General features: G+C 53.4%; 1 protein-coding gene across 1 annotated transcript in view; it reads right to left on the bottom strand.

Annotated features, from left to right (window-relative positions):
• The window catches only part of PIK3C2G (phosphatidylinositol-4-phosphate 3-kinase catalytic subunit type 2 gamma), a 179439-nt gene that overhangs the window by 40737 nt on the left and 117325 nt on the right, over positions 1-21377 (bottom strand). The window contains exons 10-20 of the mRNA XM_069762752.1: positions 19154-19298; positions 17980-18169; positions 15610-15732; positions 15191-15322; positions 14357-14468; positions 13238-13356; positions 12888-13076; positions 12710-12803; positions 11478-11572; positions 9896-10076; positions 1815-1922 (exon numbers count right to left, since the gene is read on the bottom strand). Coding sequence (XP_069618853.1) covers positions 1815-1922; positions 9896-10076; positions 11478-11572; positions 12710-12803; positions 12888-13076; positions 13238-13356; positions 14357-14468; positions 15191-15322; positions 15610-15732; positions 17980-18169; positions 19154-19298 — 1488 coding nt within the window. The remainder of the gene's footprint in view (positions 1-1814; positions 1923-9895; positions 10077-11477; positions 11573-12709; positions 12804-12887; positions 13077-13237; positions 13357-14356; positions 14469-15190; positions 15323-15609; positions 15733-17979; positions 18170-19153; positions 19299-21377) is intronic.

The following is a 21377-nucleotide window of genomic DNA, read 5'->3' as shown; positions in this document are numbered from 1 at the left end:
TCTGCTGGTGCAGTCACTGTGCACATAGATTACATTACTGCTCCTGAGTTACCTCCTGTATTATACTCCAGAGCTGCACTCACTATTCTGCTGGTGCAGTCACTGTGTACATACATTACATTACTGATCCTGAGTTACATCCTGTATTATACCCCAGAGCTGCACTCACTATTCTGCTGGTGCAGTCACTGTGTACATACATTACATTACTGATCCTGAGTTATATCCTGTATTATACTCCAGAGCTGCACTCACTATTCTGCTGGTGCAGTCACTGTGTACATATATTACATTACTGATCCTGAGTTACATCCTGTATTATACCCCAGAGCTGCACTCCCTATTCTGCTGGTGCAGTCACTGTGTACATACATTACATTACTGATCCTGAGTTATATCCTGTATTATACTCCAGAGCTGCACTCACTATTCTGCTGGTGCAGTCACTGTGTACATATATTACATTACTGATCCTGAGTTACATCCTGTATTATACTCCAGAGCTGCACTCACTATTCTGCTGGTACAGTCACTGTGTACATACATTACATTACTGATCCTGAGTTACATCTTGTATTATACCCCAGAGCTGCACTCACTATTCTGCTGGTGAAGTCACTGTGTACATACATTACATTACTGATCCTGAGTTACATCCTGTATTATACTCCGGAGCTGCACTCACTATTCTGCTGGTGCAGTCACTGTGTACATACATTACTGATCCTGAGTTACCTCCTGTATTATACCCCAGAGCTGCACTCACTATTCTGCTGGTGCAGTCACTGTGTAGATACATTACATTACTGATCCTGAGTTACCTCCTGTATTATACCCCAGAGCTGCACTCACCATTCTGCTTGTGCAGTCACTGTGTACATACATTACTGATCCTGAGTTACATCCTGTATTTTACTCCAGAGCTGCACTCACTATTCTGCTGGTGCAGTCACTGTGTACATACATTATATTAGTAATTCTGAGTTACCTCCTGTATTATACTCCAGAGCTGCACTCAGTATTCTGCTGGTGCAGTCACTGTGTACATACATTATATTAGTAATTCTGAGTTACCTCCTGTATTATACTCCAGAGCTGCACTCAGTATTCTGCTGGTGCAGTCACTGTGTACATACATTATATTAGTAATTCTGAGTTACCTCCTGTATTATACTCCAGAGCTGCACTCACTATTCTGCTGGTGCAGTCACTGTGTACATACATTATATTAGTAATTCTGAGTTACCTCCTGTATTATACCCCAGAGCTGCACTCAGTATTCTGCTGGTGCAGTCACTTTGTACATACATTACATTACCGATCCTGTGTTACATCCTCCAGAGCTGCACTCACTATTCTGCTGGTGCAGTCACTGTGTACATACATTACATTACCGATCCTGAGTTACATCCTCCATAGCTGCACTCACTATTCTGCTGGTGCAGTCACTGTGTACATACATTACATTACTGATCCTGAGTTACATCCTGTATTATACCCCAGAGCTGCGCTCACTATTCTGCTGGTGCAGTCACTGTGTACATACATTACATTACTGATCCTGAGTTACCTCCTGTATTATACCCCAGAGCTGCACTCACTATTCTGCTGGTGCAGTCACTGTGTACATACATTACATTACTGATCCTGAGTTACATCCTGTATTATACCCCAGAGCTGCACTCACTATTCTGCTGGTGCAGTCACTGTGTACATACATTACATTATTGATCCTGGGTTACATCCTGTATTATACCCCAGAGCTGCACTCACTATTCTGCTGGTGAACACTACTTCCATCTTCCATTTCTTACATCTTTGTCGATTCCTTTCACCACGATTGCTGGGCTCAGAGGAAGTCGACAATTTGGAACTTCTTCAAAGAACTGGTGAATTTTGTGGAGTCCGAGCTTCAGAGCTTCCTGCGGATAATCAGAGCGCAGCTGTCACTCTACATGAGGGAAAGACAGCGAAGGAGCAGAAAGCAGTGGAAGTCACCGAAGAGAAGAGCGACAGAACCTCACCCTAGGAGTCACACCAGAGACACAATGCCATGCTCTTAAATGATGTCTTATCCTCCAGAGCTGCACTCACTATTCTCCTGTTACATCATGTGTTATCCTCCAGTCAGCTCCAGATTCCTAAGGAATCACAGATTTGGGGGTGTCCTCAGCCAGCGAGGGGAGTAGTCATCAGATAATTGTTCTTTCTAGCAGTTGGAGCAGAACTCCCATTATCTCCAGTTGCTGGTGTTGCAGACTCCGCGCAGGATGTTCTGCTCCTTATCCTCGGAGAGGGGATCAGCAGTGTAAAGCACGGAGGACGGCAGCAGTGTAAAGCACGGAGGACGGCAGCAGTGTAAAGCACGGAGGACGGCAGCAGTATAAAGCACGGAGGACGGCAGCAGTGTAAAGCACGGAGGACGGCAGCAGTGTAAAGCACGGAGGACGGCAGCAGTGTAAAGCACGGAGGACGGCAGCAGTGTAAAGCACGGAGGACGGCAGCAGTCTAAAGCACAGAGGACGGCAGCAGTGTAAAGCACGGAGGACGGCAGCAGTATAAAGCACGGAGGACGGCAGCAGTATAAAGCACGGAGGACGGCAGCAGTGTAAAGCACGGAGGACGGCAGCAGTATAAAGCACGGAGGACGGCAGCAGTATAAAGCACGGAGGACGGCAGCAGTGTAAAGCACGGAGGACGGCAGCAGTATAAAGCACGGAGGACGGCAGCAGTGTAAAGCACGGAGGACGGCAGCAGTGTAAAGCACGGAGGACGGCAGCAGTGTAAAGCACGGAGGACGGCAGCAGTGTAAAGCACGGAGGACGGCAGCAGTGTAAAGCACGGAGGACGGCAGCAGTGTAAAGCACGGAGGACGGCAGCAGTGTAAAGCACGGAGGACGGCAGCAGTGTAAAGCACGGAGGACGGCAGCAGTGTAAAGCACGGAGGACGGCAGCAGTCTAAAGCACAGAGGACGGCAGCAGTATAAAGCACGGAGGACGGCAGCAGTATAAAGCACGGAGGACGGCAGCAGTGTAAAGCACGGAAGACGGCAGCAGTGTAAAGCACGGAGGACGGCAGCAGTATAAAGCACGGAGGACGGCAGCAGCACGGAGGACGGCAGCAGTGTAAAGCACGGAGGACGGCAGCAGTATAAAGCACGGAGGACGGCAGCAGTATAAAGCACGGAGGACGGCAGCAGTATAAAGCACGGAGGACGGCAGCAGTATAAAGCACGGAGGACGGCAGCAGTGTAAAGCACAGAGGACGGCAGCAGTGTAAAGCACGGAGGACGGCAGCAGTGTAAAGCACGGAGGACGGCAGCAGTGTAAAGCACGGAGGACGGCAGCAGTGTAAAGCACGGAGGACGGCAGCAGTGTAAAGCACGGAGGACGGCAGCAGTGTAAAGCACGGAAGACGGCAGCAGTGTAAAGCACGGAGGACGGCAGCAGTATAAAGCACGGAGGACGGCAGCAGCACGGAGGACGGCAGCAGTGTAAAGCACGGAGGACGGCAGCAGTGTAAAGCACGGAAGACGGCAGCAGTGTAAAGCACGGAGGACGGCAGCAGTATAAAGCACGGAGGACGGCAGCAGCACGGAGGACGGCAGCAGTGTAAAGCACGGAGGACGGCAGCAGTATAAAGCACGGAAGACGGCAGCAGTATAAAGCATGGAGGACGGCAGCAGTATAAAGCACGGAGGACGGCAGCAGTATAAAGCACGGAGGACGGCAGCATTGTAAAGCACGGAGGACGGCAGCAGTATAAAGCACGGAGGACGGCAGCAGTATAAAGCACGGAGGACGGCAGCAGTATAAAGCACGGAGGACGGCAGCAGTATAAAGCACGGAGGACGGCAGCAGTATAAAGCACGGAGGATGGCAGCAGTATAAAGCACGGAGGACGGCAGCATTGTAAAGCACGGAGGACGGCAGCAGTATAAAGCACGGAGGACGGCAGCAGTATAAAGCACGGAGGACGGCAGCAGTATAAAGCACGGAGGACGGCAGCAGTATAAAGCACGGAGGACGGCAGCAGTATAAAGCACGGAGGACGGCAGCAGTGTAAAGCACGGAGGACGGCAGCAGTGTAAAGCACGGAGGACGGCAGCAGTGTAAAGCACGGAGGACGGCAGCAGTATAAAGCACGGAGGACGGCAGCAGTCTAAAGCACGGAGGACGGCAGCAGTGTAAAGCACGGAGGACGGCAGCAGTATAAAGCACGGAGGACGGCAGCAGCACGGAGGACGGCAGCAGTATAAAGCACGGAGGACGGCAGCAGTATAAAGCACGGAGGACGGCAGCAGTGTAAAGCACGGAGGACGGCAGCAGTATAAAGCACGGAGGACAGCAGCAGTATAAAGCACGGAGGACGGCAGCACTATAAAGCACGGAGGACGGCAGCAGTGTAAAGCACGGAGGACGGCAGCAGTCTAAAGCACAGAGGACGGCAGCAGTATAAAGCACGGAGGACGGCAGCAGTATAAAGCACGGAGGACGGCAGCAGTGTAAAGCACGGAAGACGGCAGCAGTGTAAAGCACGGAGGACGGCAGCAGTATAAAGCACGGAGGACGGCAGCAGCACGGAGGACGGCAGCAGTGTAAAGCACGGAGGACGGCAGCAGTATAAAGCACGGAGGATGGCAGCAGTATAAAGCACGGAGGACGGCAGCAGTATAAAGCACGGAGGACGGCAGCAGTCTAAAGCACAGAGGACGGCAGCAGTATAAAGCACGGAGGACGGCAGCAGTGTAAAGCACGGAGGACGGCAGCAGTCTAAAGCACAGAGGACGGCAGCAGTATAAAACACAGAGGACGGCAGCAGTATAAAGCACGGAGGACGGCAGCAGTATAAAGCACAGAGGACGGCAGCAGTCTAAAGCACAGAGGACGGCAGCAGTCTAAAGCACAGAGGACGGCAGCAGTATAAAGCACGGAGGACGGCAGCAGTATAAAGCACGGAGGACGGCAGCAGTGTAAAGCACGGAAGACGGCAGCAGTGTAAAGCACGGAGGACGGCAGCAGCACGGAGGACGGCAGCAGTGTAAAGCACGGAGGACGGCAGCAGTATAAAGCACGGAGGACGGCAGCAGTATAAAGCACGGAGGACGGCAGCAGTATAAAGCACGGAGGACGGCAGCAGTATAAAGCACGGAGGACGGCAGCAGTATAAAGCACGGAGGACGGCAGCAGTATAAAGCACGGAGGACGGCAGCAGTGTAAAGCACGGAGGACGGCAGCAGTATAAAGCACGGAGGACGGCAGCAGTGTAAAGCACGGAGGACGGCAGCAGTGTAAAGCACGGAGGACGGCAGCAGTGTAAAGCACGGAGGACGGCAGCAGTATAAAGCACGGAGGACGGCAGCAGTATAAAGCACGGAGGACGGCAGCAGTATAAAGCACGGAGGACGGCAGCAGTATAAAGCACGGAGGACGGCAGCAGTATAAAGCACGGAGGACGGCAGCAGTGTAAAGCACGGAGGACGGCAGCAGTGTAAAGCATGGAAGATGACAGCAGTATAAAGCACGGAGGACGGCAGCAGTGTAAAGCATGGAAGACGGCAGCAGTATAAAGCACGGAGGACGGCAGCAGTGTAAAGCACGGAGGACGGCAGCAGTGTAAAGCACGGAGGACGGCAGCAGTGTAAAGCACGGAGGACGGCAGCAGTATAAAGCACGGAGGACGGCAGCAGTATAAAGCACGGAGGACGGCAGCAGTGTAAAGCACGGAGGACGGCAGCAGTGTAAAGCACGGAGGACGGCAGCAGTATAAAGCACGGAGGACGGCAGCAGTATAAAGCACGGAGGACGGCAGCAGTATAAAGCACGGAGGACGGCAGCAGTGTAAAGCACGGAGGACGGCAGCAGTATAAAGCACGGAGGACGGCAGCAGTATAAAGCACGGAGGACGGCAGCAGTATAAAGCACGGAGGACGGCAGCAGTATAAAGCACGGAGGACGGCAGCAGTGTAAAGCACAGAGGACGGCAGCAGTATAAAACACAGAGGACGGCAGCAGTATAAAGCACGGAGGACGGCAGCAGTATAAAGCACGGAGGACGGCAGCAGTATAAAGCACGGAGGACGGCAGCAGTCTAAAGCACAGAGGACGGCAGCAGTATAAAACACAGAGGACGGCAGCAGTATAAAGCACGGAGGACGGCAGCAGTATAAAGCACAGAGGACGGCAGCAGTCTAAAGCACAGAGGACGGCAGCAGTCTAAAGCACAGAGGACGGCAGCAGTATAAAGCACGGAGGACGGCAGCAGTATAAAGCACGGAGGACGGCAGCAGTGTAAAGCACGGAAGACGGCAGCAGTGTAAAGCACGGAGGACCGTAGCAGCACGGAGGACGGCAGCAGTGTAAAGCACGGAGGACGGCAGCAGTATAAAGCACGGAGGACGGCAGCAGTATAAAGCACGGAGGACGGCAGCAGTATAAAGCACGGAGGACGGCAGCAGTATAAAGCACGGAGGACGGCAGCAGTATAAAGCACGGAGGACGGCAGCAGTATAAAGCACGGAGGACGGCAGCAGTGTAAAGCACGGAGGACGGCAGCAGTATAAAGCACGGAGGACGGCAGCAGTATAAAGCACGGAGGACGGCAGCAGTGTAAAGCACGGAGGACGGCAGCAGTGTAAAGCACGGAGGACGGCAGCAGTATAAAGCACGGAGGACGGCAGCAGTATAAAGCACGGAGGACGGCAGCAGTATAAAGCACGGAGGACGGCAGCAGTATAAAGCACGGAGGACGGCAGCAGTATAAAGCACGGAGGACGGCAGCAGTGTAAAGCACGGAGGACGGCAGCAGTGTAAAGCATGGAAGATGACAGCAGTATAAAGCACGGAGGACGGCAGCAGTGTAAAGCATGGAAGACGGCAGCAGTATAAAGCACGGAGGACGGCAGCAGTGTAAAGCACGGAGGACGGCAGCAGTGTAAAGCACGGAGGACGGCAGCAGTGTAAAGCACGGAGGACGGCAGCAGTATAAAGCACGGAGGACGGCAGCAGTGTAAAGCACGGAGGACGGCAGCAGTCTAAAGCACAGAGGACGGCAGCAGTATAAAGCACGGAGGACGGCAGCAGTATAAAGCACGGAGGACGGCAGCAGTGTAAAGCACGGAAGACGGCAGCAGTGTAAAGCACGGAGGACGGCAGCAGTATAAAGCACGGAGGACGGCAGCAGCACGGAGGACGGCAGCAGTGTAAAGCACGGAGGACGGCAGCAGTATAAAGCACGGAGGATGGCAGCAGTATAAAGCACGGAGGACGGCAGCAGTATAAAGCACGGAGGACGGCAGCAGTATAAAGCACGGAGGACGGCAGCAGTCTAAAGCACAGAGGACGGCAGCAGTATAAAACACAGAGGACGGCAGCAGTATAAAGCACGGAGGACGGCAGCAGTATAAAGCACAGAGGACGGCAGCAGTCTAAAGCACAGAGGACGGCAGCAGTCTAAAGCACAGAGGACGGCAGCAGTATAAAGCACGGAGGACGGCAGCAGTATAAAGCACGGAGGACGGCAGCAGTGTAAAGCACGGAAGACGGCAGCAGTGTAAAGCACGGAGGACGGCAGCAGCACGGAGGACGGCAGCAGTGTAAAGCACGGAGGACGGCAGCAGTATAAAGCACGGAGGACGGCAGCAGTATAAAGCACGGAGGACGGCAGCAGTATAAAGCACGGAGGACGGCAGCAGTATAAAGCACGGAGGACGGCAGCAGTATAAAGCACGGAGGACGGCAGCAGTATAAAGCACGGAGGACGGCAGCAGTGTAAAGCACGGAGGACGGCAGCAGTATAAAGCACGGAGGACGGCAGCAGTGTAAAGCACGGAGGACGGCAGCAGTGTAAAGCACGGAGGACGGCAGCAGTGTAAAGCACGGAGGACGGCAGCAGTATAAAGCACGGAGGACGGCAGCAGTATAAAGCACGGAGGACGGCAGCAGTATAAAGCACGGAGGACGGCAGCAGTATAAAGCACGGAGGACGGCAGCAGTATAAAGCACGGAGGACGGCAGCAGTGTAAAGCACGGAGGACGGCAGCAGTGTAAAGCATGGAAGATGACAGCAGTATAAAGCACGGAGGACGGCAGCAGTGTAAAGCATGGAAGACGGCAGCAGTATAAAGCACGGAGGACGGCAGCAGTGTAAAGCACGGAGGACGGCAGCAGTGTAAAGCACGGAGGACGGCAGCAGTGTAAAGCACGGAGGACGGCAGCAGTATAAAGCACGGAGGACGGCAGCAGTATAAAGCACGGAGGACGGCAGCAGTGTAAAGCACGGAGGACGGCAGCAGTGTAAAGCACGGAGGACGGCAGCAGTATAAAGCACGGAGGACGGCAGCAGTATAAAGCACGGAGGACGGCAGCAGTATAAAGCACGGAGGACGGCAGCAGTGTAAAGCACGGAGGACGGCAGCAGTATAAAGCACGGAGGACGGCAGCAGTATAAAGCACGGAGGACGGCAGCAGTATAAAGCACGGAGGACGGCAGCAGTATAAAGCACGGAGGACGGCAGCAGTGTAAAGCACAGAGGACGGCAGCAGTATAAAACACAGAGGACGGCAGCAGTATAAAGCACGGAGGACGGCAGCAGTATAAAGCACGGAGGACGGCAGCAGTATAAAGCACGGAGGACGGCAGCAGTCTAAAGCACAGAGGACGGCAGCAGTATAAAACACAGAGGACGGCAGCAGTATAAAGCACGGAGGACGGCAGCAGTATAAAGCACAGAGGACGGCAGCAGTCTAAAGCACAGAGGACGGCAGCAGTCTAAAGCACAGAGGACGGCAGCAGTATAAAGCACGGAGGACGGCAGCAGTATAAAGCACGGAGGACGGCAGCAGTGTAAAGCACGGAAGACGGCAGCAGTGTAAAGCACGGAGGACGGCAGCAGCACGGAGGACGGCAGCAGTGTAAAGCACGGAGGACGGCAGCAGTATAAAGCACGGAGGACGGCAGCAGTATAAAGCACGGAGGACGGCAGCAGTATAAAGCACGGAGGACGGCAGCAGTATAAAGCACGGAGGACGGCAGCAGTATAAAGCACGGAGGACGGCAGCAGTATAAAGCACGGAGGACGGCAGCAGTGTAAAGCACGGAGGACGGCAGCAGTATAAAGCACGGAGGACGGCAGCAGTATAAAGCACGGAGGACGGCAGCAGTGTAAAGCACGGAGGACGGCAGCAGTGTAAAGCACGGAGGACGGCAGCAGTATAAAGCACGGAGGACGGCAGCAGTATAAAGCACGGAGGACGGCAGCAGTATAAAGCACGGAGGACGGCAGCAGTATAAAGCACGGAGGACGGCAGCAGTGTAAAGCACGGAGGACGGCAGCAGTGTAAAGCACGGAGGACGGCAGCAGTGTAAAGCACGGAGGATGGCAGCAGTATAAAGCACGGAGGACGGCAGCAGTATAAAGCACGGAGGACGGCAGCAGTGTAAAGCACGGAGGACGGCAGCAGTGTAAAGCACGGAGGACGGCAGCAGTATAAAGCACGGAGGACGGCAGCAGTATAAAGCACGGAGGACGGCAGCAGTATAAAGCACGGAGGACGGCAGCAGTATAAAGCACGGAGGACGGCAGCAGTGTAAAGCACGGAGGACGGCAGCAGTATAAAGCACGGAGGACGGCAGCAGTATAAAGCACGGAGGACGGCAGCAGTGTAAAGCACGGAGGACGGCAGCAGTATAAAGCACGGAGGACGGCAGCAGTATAAAGCACGGAGGACGGCAGCAGTATAAAGCACGGAGGACGGCAGCAGTATAAAGCACGGAGGACGGCAGCAGTGTAAAGCACGGAGGACGGCAGCAGTATAAAGCACGGAGGACGGCAGCAGTATAAAGCACGGAGGACGGCAGCAGTGTAAAGCATGGAAGACAGTAGTCACTCCTCACCTGCCTCTTCTCCTCTGGAGAATTTCTCACGGTCTCCGCGACGTCTCCCAGGATTCCCATCAGCCTCTTCTGTGTGGAGAGTTGGTCGCTGACGGCTCGGCCAACGCAGTGATGGACGGCGCTCAGAAGCCGCTGATACCAGCCACGGTAATGAGGCTCAGAAGCGGCGTCTGTCAGCAGCCTGCGGGCGAGAGAGAGAGAAACCAAAAGCATGGACTGCGCCTCCTGGTGTCCGTGCAATCATAAAGCCCCGCCCTCACCAATACACACAGTATAAGCCCCACCCTCACCAGCAGACACTAAGCCCCGCCCTCACCAGCACACACTAAGCCCCGCCCTCACCAGCACACACTGAGCCCCGCCCTCACCAGCACACACTGAGCCCCGCCCTCACCCACACTGTAAGCCCCCCCCTCACCAGCATACATAGTTAGTTATTAAGGTTGAAGGAAGACTATAAGTCCATGTAGTTCAACCCATAGCCTAACCTAACTTGCCCTAACATGTTGATCCAGAGGAAGGCAAAAAAAAACCATGTGGCAAAGAGTAAGCTCCACATTGGGGAAAAAAATTCCTTCCCGACTCCACATACGGCAATCAGACTAGTTCCCTGGATCAACGCCCTATCAAGGAATCTAGTGTATATATCCTGTAACATTATACTTTTCCAGAAAGGTATCCAGTCCCCTCTTAAATGTAAGTAATGAATCACTCATTACAACATCACACGGCAGAGAGTTCCATAGTCTCACTGCTCTTACAGTAAAGAATCCACGTCTGTTATTATGCTTAAACCTTTTTTCCTCCAGACGTAGAAGATGCCCCCTTGTCGCTGTCTCAGGTCTATGATTAAAAAGATCATCAGAAAGGTCTTTGTACTGTCCCCTCATATATTTATACATTAACATAAGATCACCCCTTAGTCTTCGCTTTTCCAAACTAAATAGCCCCCAGTGTAATAACCTCTCTTGGTATTGCAGACCCCCCAGTCCTCTAATAACCTTGGTCGCTCTTCTCTCTGATCCTCACAATCTCCTGTACACACTGTAAACCCCGCCCTCACCAGCACTCAGTGTAAGCCCCGCCCCACCCATAAACAATCTAAGCCCCGCCCCCACCCACAAACAATCTAAGCCTCGCCCCCACCCATAAACAATCTAAGCCCCGCCCTCACCCATAAACAATCTAAGCCCCGCCCCACCCATAAACAATCTAAGCCCCGCCCCCACCCATAAACAATCTAAGCCCCACCCCCACCCACAAACAATCTAAGCCTCGCCCCCACCCATAAACAATCTAAGCCCTGCCCTCACCCATAAACAATCTAAGCCCCGCCCTCACCCATAAACAATCTAAGCCCCGCCCTCACCCATAAACAATCTAAGCCCCGCCCTCACCAATAAACAATCTAAGCCCCGCCCTCACCCTTACACAGTAAGCCCTGCTACCACCAGCACACTGTAAGCCCCGCCCTCACAGTACACACTGCAATCTCCCTTATTGGCACATACTGTAAGCCCCGCCTCACTCATACGCTGTAAGCCCCGCCCTCACCAGCACACACTGTAAGCCCCGCCCTCACCAGTACACACTGTGCACCAGCTGTATACTCTGCAAGCAGCGCTGGAGGAGGAGCCGCACTAGAGCGCTGTCCAGACGCCACTCAAACTTGACGGCCTGAAAGGAGAAAGAGGCGGAAAGACAACGACTCCCATCATCACTGACAGCAGGTGGAGGTCCTGGGCCAGTGGGGGATACAGCGGAGGGGGGATACAGCAGAGGGGGGATACAGTGGAAGGGGGATACAGCGGAAAGGGGGTACAGCAAGAGGGGGGATACAGCAGGAGGGGGTGGTACAGCGTAGGGGGGATACAGTAGGAGGGGGGATACAGCAGGAGGGGATGTTGGGGGTCTCGGCTTCTGAATGTCGGGGTTCTCGGCGGGGGCATGTTGGGGGTTCTTGGTACGGGGTGGCAGGAATCTCGGCAGGGGGATGTCGGGTCTTGGCGGGGGAATGGCTGGGGTTGTCGGGGGTCACAGCGGGGAAGGGGATGTTGGGAATCTCAGGGGGATGGGGGATGTCAGGTTCTCCGCAGGGGGATGGCTGGGGGGTCAGAGTGGAGATATTGGGGTGTCGGCAGGGAGATGAAGGTGGATGTCGGAAGTCTCAGCGGAGCGATGTCGGGGGTCTCAGCTAGGGGATGTTGGAGGTCATGGAGAGGGGCGATGCTTTGGGTCTCAGCAGGGGAATATCGGGGGTCTCAGCAGAGGGATGTTAGGGTCTTGGCAGGTGAGTTTTTGGGGTCTCGGTGGGTGGACGTCAGTGTATTGGCTGGGGTATGTTGGGGTCACGGCGGGGGGGAGATGCGGGGGGTGGCAGGATTCTCGGCGGGGGGATGGCAGGGGGTTGTTGGGGGTCAGAGTGGAGATATTGGGGTGTCGGCAGGGAGATGAAGGTGGATGTCGGAAGTCTCAGCGGACCAATGTCGGGGGTCTCAGCTAGGGGATGTTGGAGGTCATGGCGAGGGGCGATGCTTTGGGTCTCAGCAGGGGAATATCGGGGGTCTCAGCGGAGGGATGTTAGGGTCTCGGCAGGTGAGTGTTGGGGGTCTTGGTGGGTGGACGTCAGTGTATTGGCTGGGGTATGTTGGGGTCACGGCGGGGGGTGGCTGCGGTGTCACAGGATTGTCGGGATCACAGCGGAGATGTTAGGGGTCTCGGTGGGGGATTACTGGGGTGTCAGGGGGATGTTGGGGGTCTCAGAATGGGGATGGCTGGGGTCGATGAAGGGGGACGTCGGTGGTAATCGCTCACCTGGACGAGCTGCGGCAGGATATCCATCAGCTCATCACACGACAGCCGCTCCAGCTCCCGGCACGCCGCGGCCCGCACCTGCCCGTCTGCAAAGCTGCAGATAAGCAGGTAGATGATGAGGTTCTGTAGCAGCTGAGGCCCGTACATTACTGTGCTGGCCAGGAGACCACGGACTCACCTTGGGCTCAGCAGGGGCAGGGCCTCCAGGGGGCTGGAGAAGGTACCGTCCTCCAACACGCGGTACATGGCAGCTATAGTAGGTGGGTCCCAGCCGGGCGCGCTGCCGAGGATCAGCGGGAGGAGGCCGGGGGGCTTGAGGGGGCTCTGACGGTAAAACCACAGAGTTTTCCTGTCCATCTCCGACAGCCTCAGGGAAGAAGAAGCAGAGGGTCCGTCACAGTCTCACCCTCCAGTCTGTCCACAATCCCAAACCCCGCGGCAAAAGAAGACAACACAGGGGCCATGATGGCAGCCGTACTGGATGTCTCCCCGTGCCAAACCACATAGTGCAGCGACACAAGGACTTACAGCAGCACGGAGCAGCGATGCGCCAAGGACCGGAGCGCCGGGCTCTCACCACTGACAGCACACGGAGAATCCGCAGGCAGGGGCCGCCGAAAAGCCAGGTCCAAGTCCGGAAAATCCACCTACAACGAGACGGCGACAATGTGCAGCAAGAAACCGCCAACGCTCGCCACACGTCAGTGACAGGTGGTAACCTAGGACAACATGTCAGTAACAGGTGGTAACCCAGGACAACATGTCAGTAACAGGTGGTAACCCAGGACAACATGTCAGTAACAGGCGGTAACCCAGGACAACATGTCAGTAACAGGCGGTAACCCAGGACAACATGTCAGTAACAGGTGGTAACCCAGGACAACATGTCAGTAACAGGCGGTAACCCAGGACAACATGTCAGTAACAGGCGGTAATCTAGGACAACACGTCAGTAACAGGCGGTAATCTAGGGCAACACGGCAGTAACAGGCGGTAACTAGGACAACACATCAGTAACAGGCGGTAACCCAGGACAACATGTCAGAAACAGGCGGTAACCCAGGACAACATGTCAGTAACAGGTGGTAATCTAGGACAACACATCAGTAACAGGCGGTAACTAGGACAACATGTCAGTAACAGGTGGTAACCCAGGACAACATGTCAGTAACAGGAGGTAACCCAGGACAACACGACAGTAACAGGCGGTAACTAGGACAACATGTCAGTAACAGGAGGTAACCCAGGACAACATGTCAGTAACAGGCGGTAACTAGGACAACATGTCAGTAACAGGCGGTAACCCAGGACAACACGTCAGTAACAGGCGGTAACCCAGGACAACATGTCAGTAACAGGCGGTAACCCAGGACAACATGTCAGTAACAGGCGGTAACCTAGGGCCACACGTCAGTAACAGGCGGTAATCTAGGACCACATGTTAGTAACAGGCGGTAATCTAGGGCCACATGTCAGTAACAGGTGGTAATCTAGGACAACATGTCAGTAACAGGCGGTAACCCAGGACAACATGTCAGTAACAGGCGGTAATCTAAAGCCACACGTCAGTAACAGGCGGTAATCCAGGGCCACACATCCACAGGATTTATACTCCATATGCAGTAAGCAAGCTGGGAATTGTAGTACCTGCACAGTGATCAGGGTCGGTAGGGAAGTTTCCAGTGCCCCGGGGGTGATGACAGGTGGTGGCTCGGCGTGAGATGTCATGTTCAGCAGCCACTCGCCCTGAACAAAGTGTCTGGAAAAAGAGCAGAGCTGCATCAGCCCCAGATAAACCCCAGGAGGGAGGGGGCGCCTGCTCTGTGGCTCGGTGGCCCGGGGGGGACTGGTCCTGTGGCTCGGTGGCCCGGGGGGGACTGGTCCTGTGGCTCGGTGGCCCTGGGGGGACAGGTCCTGTGGCCCGGGGGGGACTGGTCCTGTGGCTCGGTGGCCCGGGGGGCTGGTCCTGTGGCTCGGTGGCCCAGGGGGGGACTGGTCCTGTGGCCCGGGGGGACTGGTCCTGTGGCTCGGTGGCCCAGGGGGGCTGGTCCTGTGGCCCGGGGGGCTGGTCCTGTGGCTCAGTGGCCCGGGGGAACTGGTCCTGTGGCCTGGGGGGGACTGGTCCTGTGGCTCGGGGCAGACTCCGTCATTCTCCCACCTGTACACATTCAGCTTCATGTGATCATAGGAACGAGTGCCCCCTCACCCGGTCCGATTTATAAATGATTGTGATCAATTTATCAAAGGGCAAAAATGATAAAGTCTGGGTTGTCAGCGCTGATCTGCGGGGTCCGGGGTTGTCAGCGCTGATCTGCGGGGTCCGGGGTTGTCAGCGCTGATCTGCGGGGTCTGGGGTTGTCAGCGCTGATCTGCGGGGTCCGGGGTTGTCAGCGCTGATCTGCGGGGTCCGGGGTTGTCAGCGCTGATCTGCGGGGTCTGGGATTGTTGGAGCTCCTCGCCCTGCAGGAAAGGAGCACTTACTGGTCATCATACAAGGGGCGGCAGGACCAGGCGAGGAAGGAGCCGCCGGGTGAGGAGGGAGTCACCGCGTACAGTCTCAGCAACAGCATCGACTCGTAGGGCAGCGACGAGGCTGGAAGCGGGAAGCTGATCCTGCAAGAAAGAGGGGGCCACGTGACTTAACACCAATACTGACCCCAGAGCACTGACCCCGGCCACTCCTCCCAGACCCCGGCCCCTCCTCCCAGACCCTCCTCTCTGACCCCAGCCCCTCCTCCCAGACCCCGGCCCCTCCTCCCAGACCCTCCTCTCTGACCCCAGCCCCTCCTCCCAGATCCCAGCCCCCTCCTCCCAGAACCCGGACCCTCCTCTCTGACACTGCCCCTCCTCCCTGACCTCCCGGCTTGGTGAGTGGATCTCTATCTCAGACAGGCGCTTACATCTCATCCCAGATGGCTCGAATAAAGAAGGATCTGGCAGCAGCGACACTCTGGGAATTCACCTCCGGACAGATCTTCCTCCCAGCATAAATCAACGAGCACGAGACGTAGAAAAGACTGTCACTACAAGACAAGAGACCCCACATCACCGCAAGACAAGAGACCCCACATTACCGCAAGACAAGAGACCCCACATTACCGCAAGACAAGAGACCCCACATTACCTCAAGACAAGAGACCCCACATCACCGCAAGACAAGAGACCCCACATTACCGCAAGACAAGAGACCCCACATCACTGCAAGACAAGAGACCCCACGTCACCGCAAGAGACCCCACATTACCTCAAGACAAGAGACTCCACGTTACTACAAGACAAGAGACCCCACCTTACCTCAAGACAAGAGACCCCACATTACCGCAAGACAAGAGACCCCACATTACCACAAGACAAGAGACCCCACATTACCTCAAGACAAGAGACTCCACGTTACTACAAGACAAGAGACCCCACCTTACCTCAAGACAAGAGACCCCACATTACCACAAGACAAGAGACCCCACATCACCGCAAGACAAGAGACCCCACATTACCGCAAGACAAGAGACCCCACATTACCGCAAGACAAGAGACCCCACATTACCTCAAGACAAGAGACCCCACATCACCGCAAGACAAGAGACCCCACATTACCGCAAGACAAGAGACCCCACATCACTGCAAGACAAGAGACCCCACGTCACCGCAAGAGACCCCACATTACCTCAAGACAAGAGACTCCACGTTACTACAAGACAAGAGACCCCACCTTACCTCAAGACAAGAGACCCCACATTACCGCAAGACAAGATACCCCACATTACCGCAAGACAAGAGACCCCACATTACCTCAAGACAAGAGACTCCACGTTACTACAAGACAAGAGACCCCACCTTACCTCAAGACAAGAGACCCCACATTACCGCAAGACAAGATACCCCACATTACCGCAAGACAAGAGACCCCACATTACCTCAAGACAAGAGACTCCACGTTACTACAAGACAAGAGACCCCACCTTACCTCATGACAAGAGACCCCACATTACCGCAAGACAAGAGACCCCACATTACCGCAAGACAAGAGACCCCACATTACCGCAAGACAAGAGACCCCACATTACCTCAAGACAAGAGACTCCACGTTACTACAAGACAAGAGACCCCACCTTACCTCATGACAAGAGACCCCACATTACCGCAAGACAAGAGACCCCACATTACCACAAGACAAGAGACCCCACATTACCACAAGACAAGAGACCCCACATTACCTCAAGACAAGAGACCCCACATTACCTCAAGACAAGAGACCCCATGTCACCTCAAGACAAGAGACCCCACATTACCTCAAGACAAGAGACCCCACGTCACCTCAAGACAAGAGACCCCACATTACCGCAAGACAAGAGACCCCACATTACCGCAAGACAAGAGACCCCACACTACCACAAGACAAGAGACCCCACATTACCGCAAGACAAGAGACCCCACACTACCACAAGACAAGAGACCCCACATTACCGCAAGACAAGAGACCCCACATTACCTCAAGACAAGAGACCTCACATTACCTCAAGACAAGAGACCCCACGTCACCGCAAGACAAGAGACTCCACGTCACCGCAAGACAAGAGACCCCACATTACCGCAAGACGAGAGACCCCACATTACCGCAAGATATGAGACCCTACATTACCGCAAGACAAGAGACCCCACATTACCTCAAGACAAGAGACCCCACGTCACCTCAAGACAAGAGACCCCACGTCACCATAACAAAAGAGACCCCACATTACTGCAAGACAAGAGACCCCACATTACTACAAGGCAAGAGACCCCACATCACCTCAAGACAAGAGACCCCACATTACCGCAAGACAAGAGACCCCACATTACCGCAAGACAAGAGACCCCACATTACCACAAGACAAGAGACCCCACATTACCGCAAGACAAGAGACCCCACATTACCGCAAGACGAGAGACCCCACATTACCGCAAGATAAGAGACCCTACATTACCGCAAGACAAGAGACCCCACATTACCTCAAGACAAGAGACCCCACGTCACCTCAAGACAAGAGACCCCACATTACCGCAAGACAAGAGACCCCACGTCACCATAACAAAAGAGACCCCACATTACTGCAAGACAAGAGACCCCACATTACTACAAGGCAAGAGACCCCACATCACCTCAAGACAAGAGACCCCACATTACCGCAAGGCAAGAGACCCCACATTATCGCAAGACAAGAGACCCCACGTCACCAGGCGTGAGATGACATCAGAAGCTCCACCCTTAATGGCCACCTTTCCCCTCTGACCTTGTGACCCAGTTCTCGGGCAGATTGTGAGCAGCAGATAAGCGGAAGCTGAGGAACGCTGATCTCGCCTCTGCTCTGCAGATCGTCCGGTCCATCTCGCACATGAAATCTGTGTGAAAACTCCAACTGTAGATGCTGAGGAGCCTCGAGATGGTGACGGAGAGTTCCAGGAGGGCGAATTGCATCGGATCTGAGGCAAGAGGGTAGATATCAGCAGCTGACAACGCCACGTCTACACCGACCACCAGATGCCGAATATCCCAACATACACCGACCACTGGGGACCAGATATACGGCCTCTGAGTACACAGCATTGCATCGTAAATATTGCTTTTGAATTTATGTGTTTCTGTCTGGTTGGTCAAGAAAACAGACCTTTGCTTGTGTAAACCTGTAATATTGACTTGTAGGTCAACATTTGATGTAACATATTGGGCTTTTATCATTGATGACTAGTGATGTTTGCTAATATGCTGATTGCGCATTGTCTAGGCCAGCCAGCTTGTTATACGATAGAGGAGGAAAAACTATGCAAATAGATTACCATTCTTCACCTTTATCTATGAATGCTGTTTTGATGGACATATGTTAAGAATAAAAAGAGGTTATATGCCTCTGTATGCAAAGGGATAAACCAACATACACAGACTACCAGAGACCATATGTAACGCCATACAGTGACCACCAGTGACCGGATATAATGACATACACTAACCTCCAGAGACCAAATATAATGACATTCACTGGCCACCAGAGACCAGATATAGCGCCATACACTGACCACCAGGGACCAGATATACCGCTATAACCGACCACCGGGGACTGGATATACCACCATACACCGACCACCGGGGACTGGATATACCACCATACACCGACCACCAGGGACCGGATATACTATCATACACCGACCACCATGGACCGGATATACCGCCACACACACCACCATGGACCGGATATTCCACCATACACAGACCACCATGGACCGGATATACTGCCACACACAGACCACCAGGCATCGGATATACCGCCCAACAACCGACCACCAGGGACCGGATATACCACCACACACAGACCACCAGGGACCGGATATATCGCCACACACAGACCACCAGGGACCGGATAAACCACGGCGTGGTGTAATGTCACAGAGTAATCTCCGTTATTTACTCACCCATCATCTGTGGAGATGGAGTCCAATTCTGCAGTGCGCTGACACTCAGGGCACTGACGGTGGCGCTCACATCCAGGGTCTCCACAGAGCGCAGCAGGTAACAGATCTCCTTCACGGCTTCCAGGACCCGGCCGACACCAGAAGACTGACAACAAGATCCATCAGATTACACGCCGTGCCTTATAATAATGCCTTCTAGTCTGATAATGCTGAGTATTATAGCAGCACCCCATAACGACACCTCATCCGTAATAATGACCTCAATGGTGGACACTATTACTGTATGAGGGCAGAAATGGTGGACGCTTTGAGGATAATGTATAATATAAGTTTAGTTTCTCTGCCAGCACATATAGGGTGGGCGTTAACCCCCCTTTACTTCAGGGTTTAACTTTTCTTTTCAATGGGTGTTGAAGAGCTTTTATTGCTTCTTGCTGCAAATTCCTGACTTTCAGCTCCCAAACCCCTCATGCCCCTCCCAAAGGAATTTTTACGATCAGTATAGATGCATAGACAGATGTACCAGCTGAAACTGGTCTGATCTCCCTTTTAAAACATGAGGCTCTTTGTCTTAATCTTGTAAGATTCTGGGCCAACAATTTGGGCTAGGAAAATAATAAGTACATATTGCTAAAGTCCATCGGCGCATCTATCCACCACTGTAAGCGCTGGCCTCTAATTCCAACAGGTTAAAAAGTACGGATTTCTCTGGAACTATGCATCCCATCAAGCCCAAATTTGGTCTCATTAGAATGCCAATGTTAATACAAGATGAATGCTGGGTGTGTTAGGATTCTGACATGTTCTGTAGTGGAGATACAGGCATTAGACAAACTTGTGTTAAATTTAGTAAGACTGAAGAGATAGGAGGGTCTGAGGAAACCAGCCCTGTTAGTGATGTCACGAGGCTGTGGTTATTTAAGTGTCTGACCTGAGGAGCCCTCACTGCCAGTCCTGATGCATTGGGACATTTGGGAGCTCCGCCCACTAGCCTGGTTTTGCCTGAAATGAACTGAGATCATGTGAGTTTTACATATTCTCATTTAATCCCTTTATTTTATAATTACTTTGTACATATTTTCAATAGTCTCATATTGTAACATCTTTATATAACTTTTTATAAACACTTCCTTAAATCTTTTATGGAGTATAATATTTAAAATACTAGATTTGTTCTTCTGCTCTAAAAAGTACCCTACGTCTTCTGAAGGGAATTACGCTACTGTTTTGGGTTAGCTTCGGACCCGTTTAAATGAAGCTGGTGGCAGTATACCATGTTCTGGGTATTTGGGAGTCGTTGCAGCGACGGCGGCGTTGATAATTAGTGTTCCTGCCTGAGTGGGAGAAGTCATCGCCTCGCTACAGCGTGCCCAATAGCCAGTACATAGCAGGCAGCCTTTCTGGCGACTAATTACCCCAGGTGCAGTACCTAATCTGACCTGAGGGTAAGGCGGACACCAGAGAGCTGCAAGTTCAAGCAGAACTGTAAAGTGGCATATACATAAATCCATGCAGTTCGTGGTATATTGAAGAGCAGTGGGATAACTAGAATAAGCCCCTGCTGTAAACTAAGAGGCCCATAGCCTTGTGTGTGTTTTTTTTTTCATCACATTGTGGAGTGGAGGGATAACTAAGATAAGCCCCCCTTCACGTGTGATAGCCGTCTGTTGGCCTAAAGTCACCCCGACCCGTGACGTGGGGGGGTGACGGTCCCGGTGTGAATCGTGAAAAATTGGTGGCAAGGTGGTGGGATCTGAGAGCATTAGTGATTTGGTTTGAGCAATCATTCCTCTCAATAAAAACTTGCAAAGTTCTTGCGAGGACTCTGCGTAAATAAGTTTGGAGAGCGAACTCAGTGTTTATTAGTCCTGAGACAATTGTGTGTACTGGTAATTATCCCCTACCCTTCTCTTTGTTTTTCTGTCCTATCTTTTATTTGGCAACCATGGTTGTGCTGGGAGAAACCTTTTCTAAGCAGCAGACCAGAGACACCCTTATTGCCTTATGCAGGTCACAGCATATTGACTTTGCAGGCAAAAAAAAAGCCCAACTGGTCGCAGATCTGGTGCAATGGGAAGCCGCTCTAAACCATGCCAGGCCACAGAGCCCAGTGGCCGCAGAAGCCAGCACAAGCGAACATGGGGATGCAGCAGATGTCCAACCACTGAATGCCGGCCCTATTAGCAATCAGGGTGAATTGGACCCCCACTTGCTGGCGGTCTTG

Source organism: Ranitomeya imitator, chromosome 4 (genome assembly GCF_032444005.1).
Source record: "Ranitomeya imitator isolate aRanImi1 chromosome 4, aRanImi1.pri, whole genome shotgun sequence".
Classification (NCBI taxonomy): Eukaryota; Metazoa; Chordata; class Amphibia; order Anura; family Dendrobatidae; genus Ranitomeya; species Ranitomeya imitator.
The sequence above is the reverse complement of the archived record's forward strand: the minus strand, read 5'-3'. Positions and strand labels throughout refer to the sequence as shown.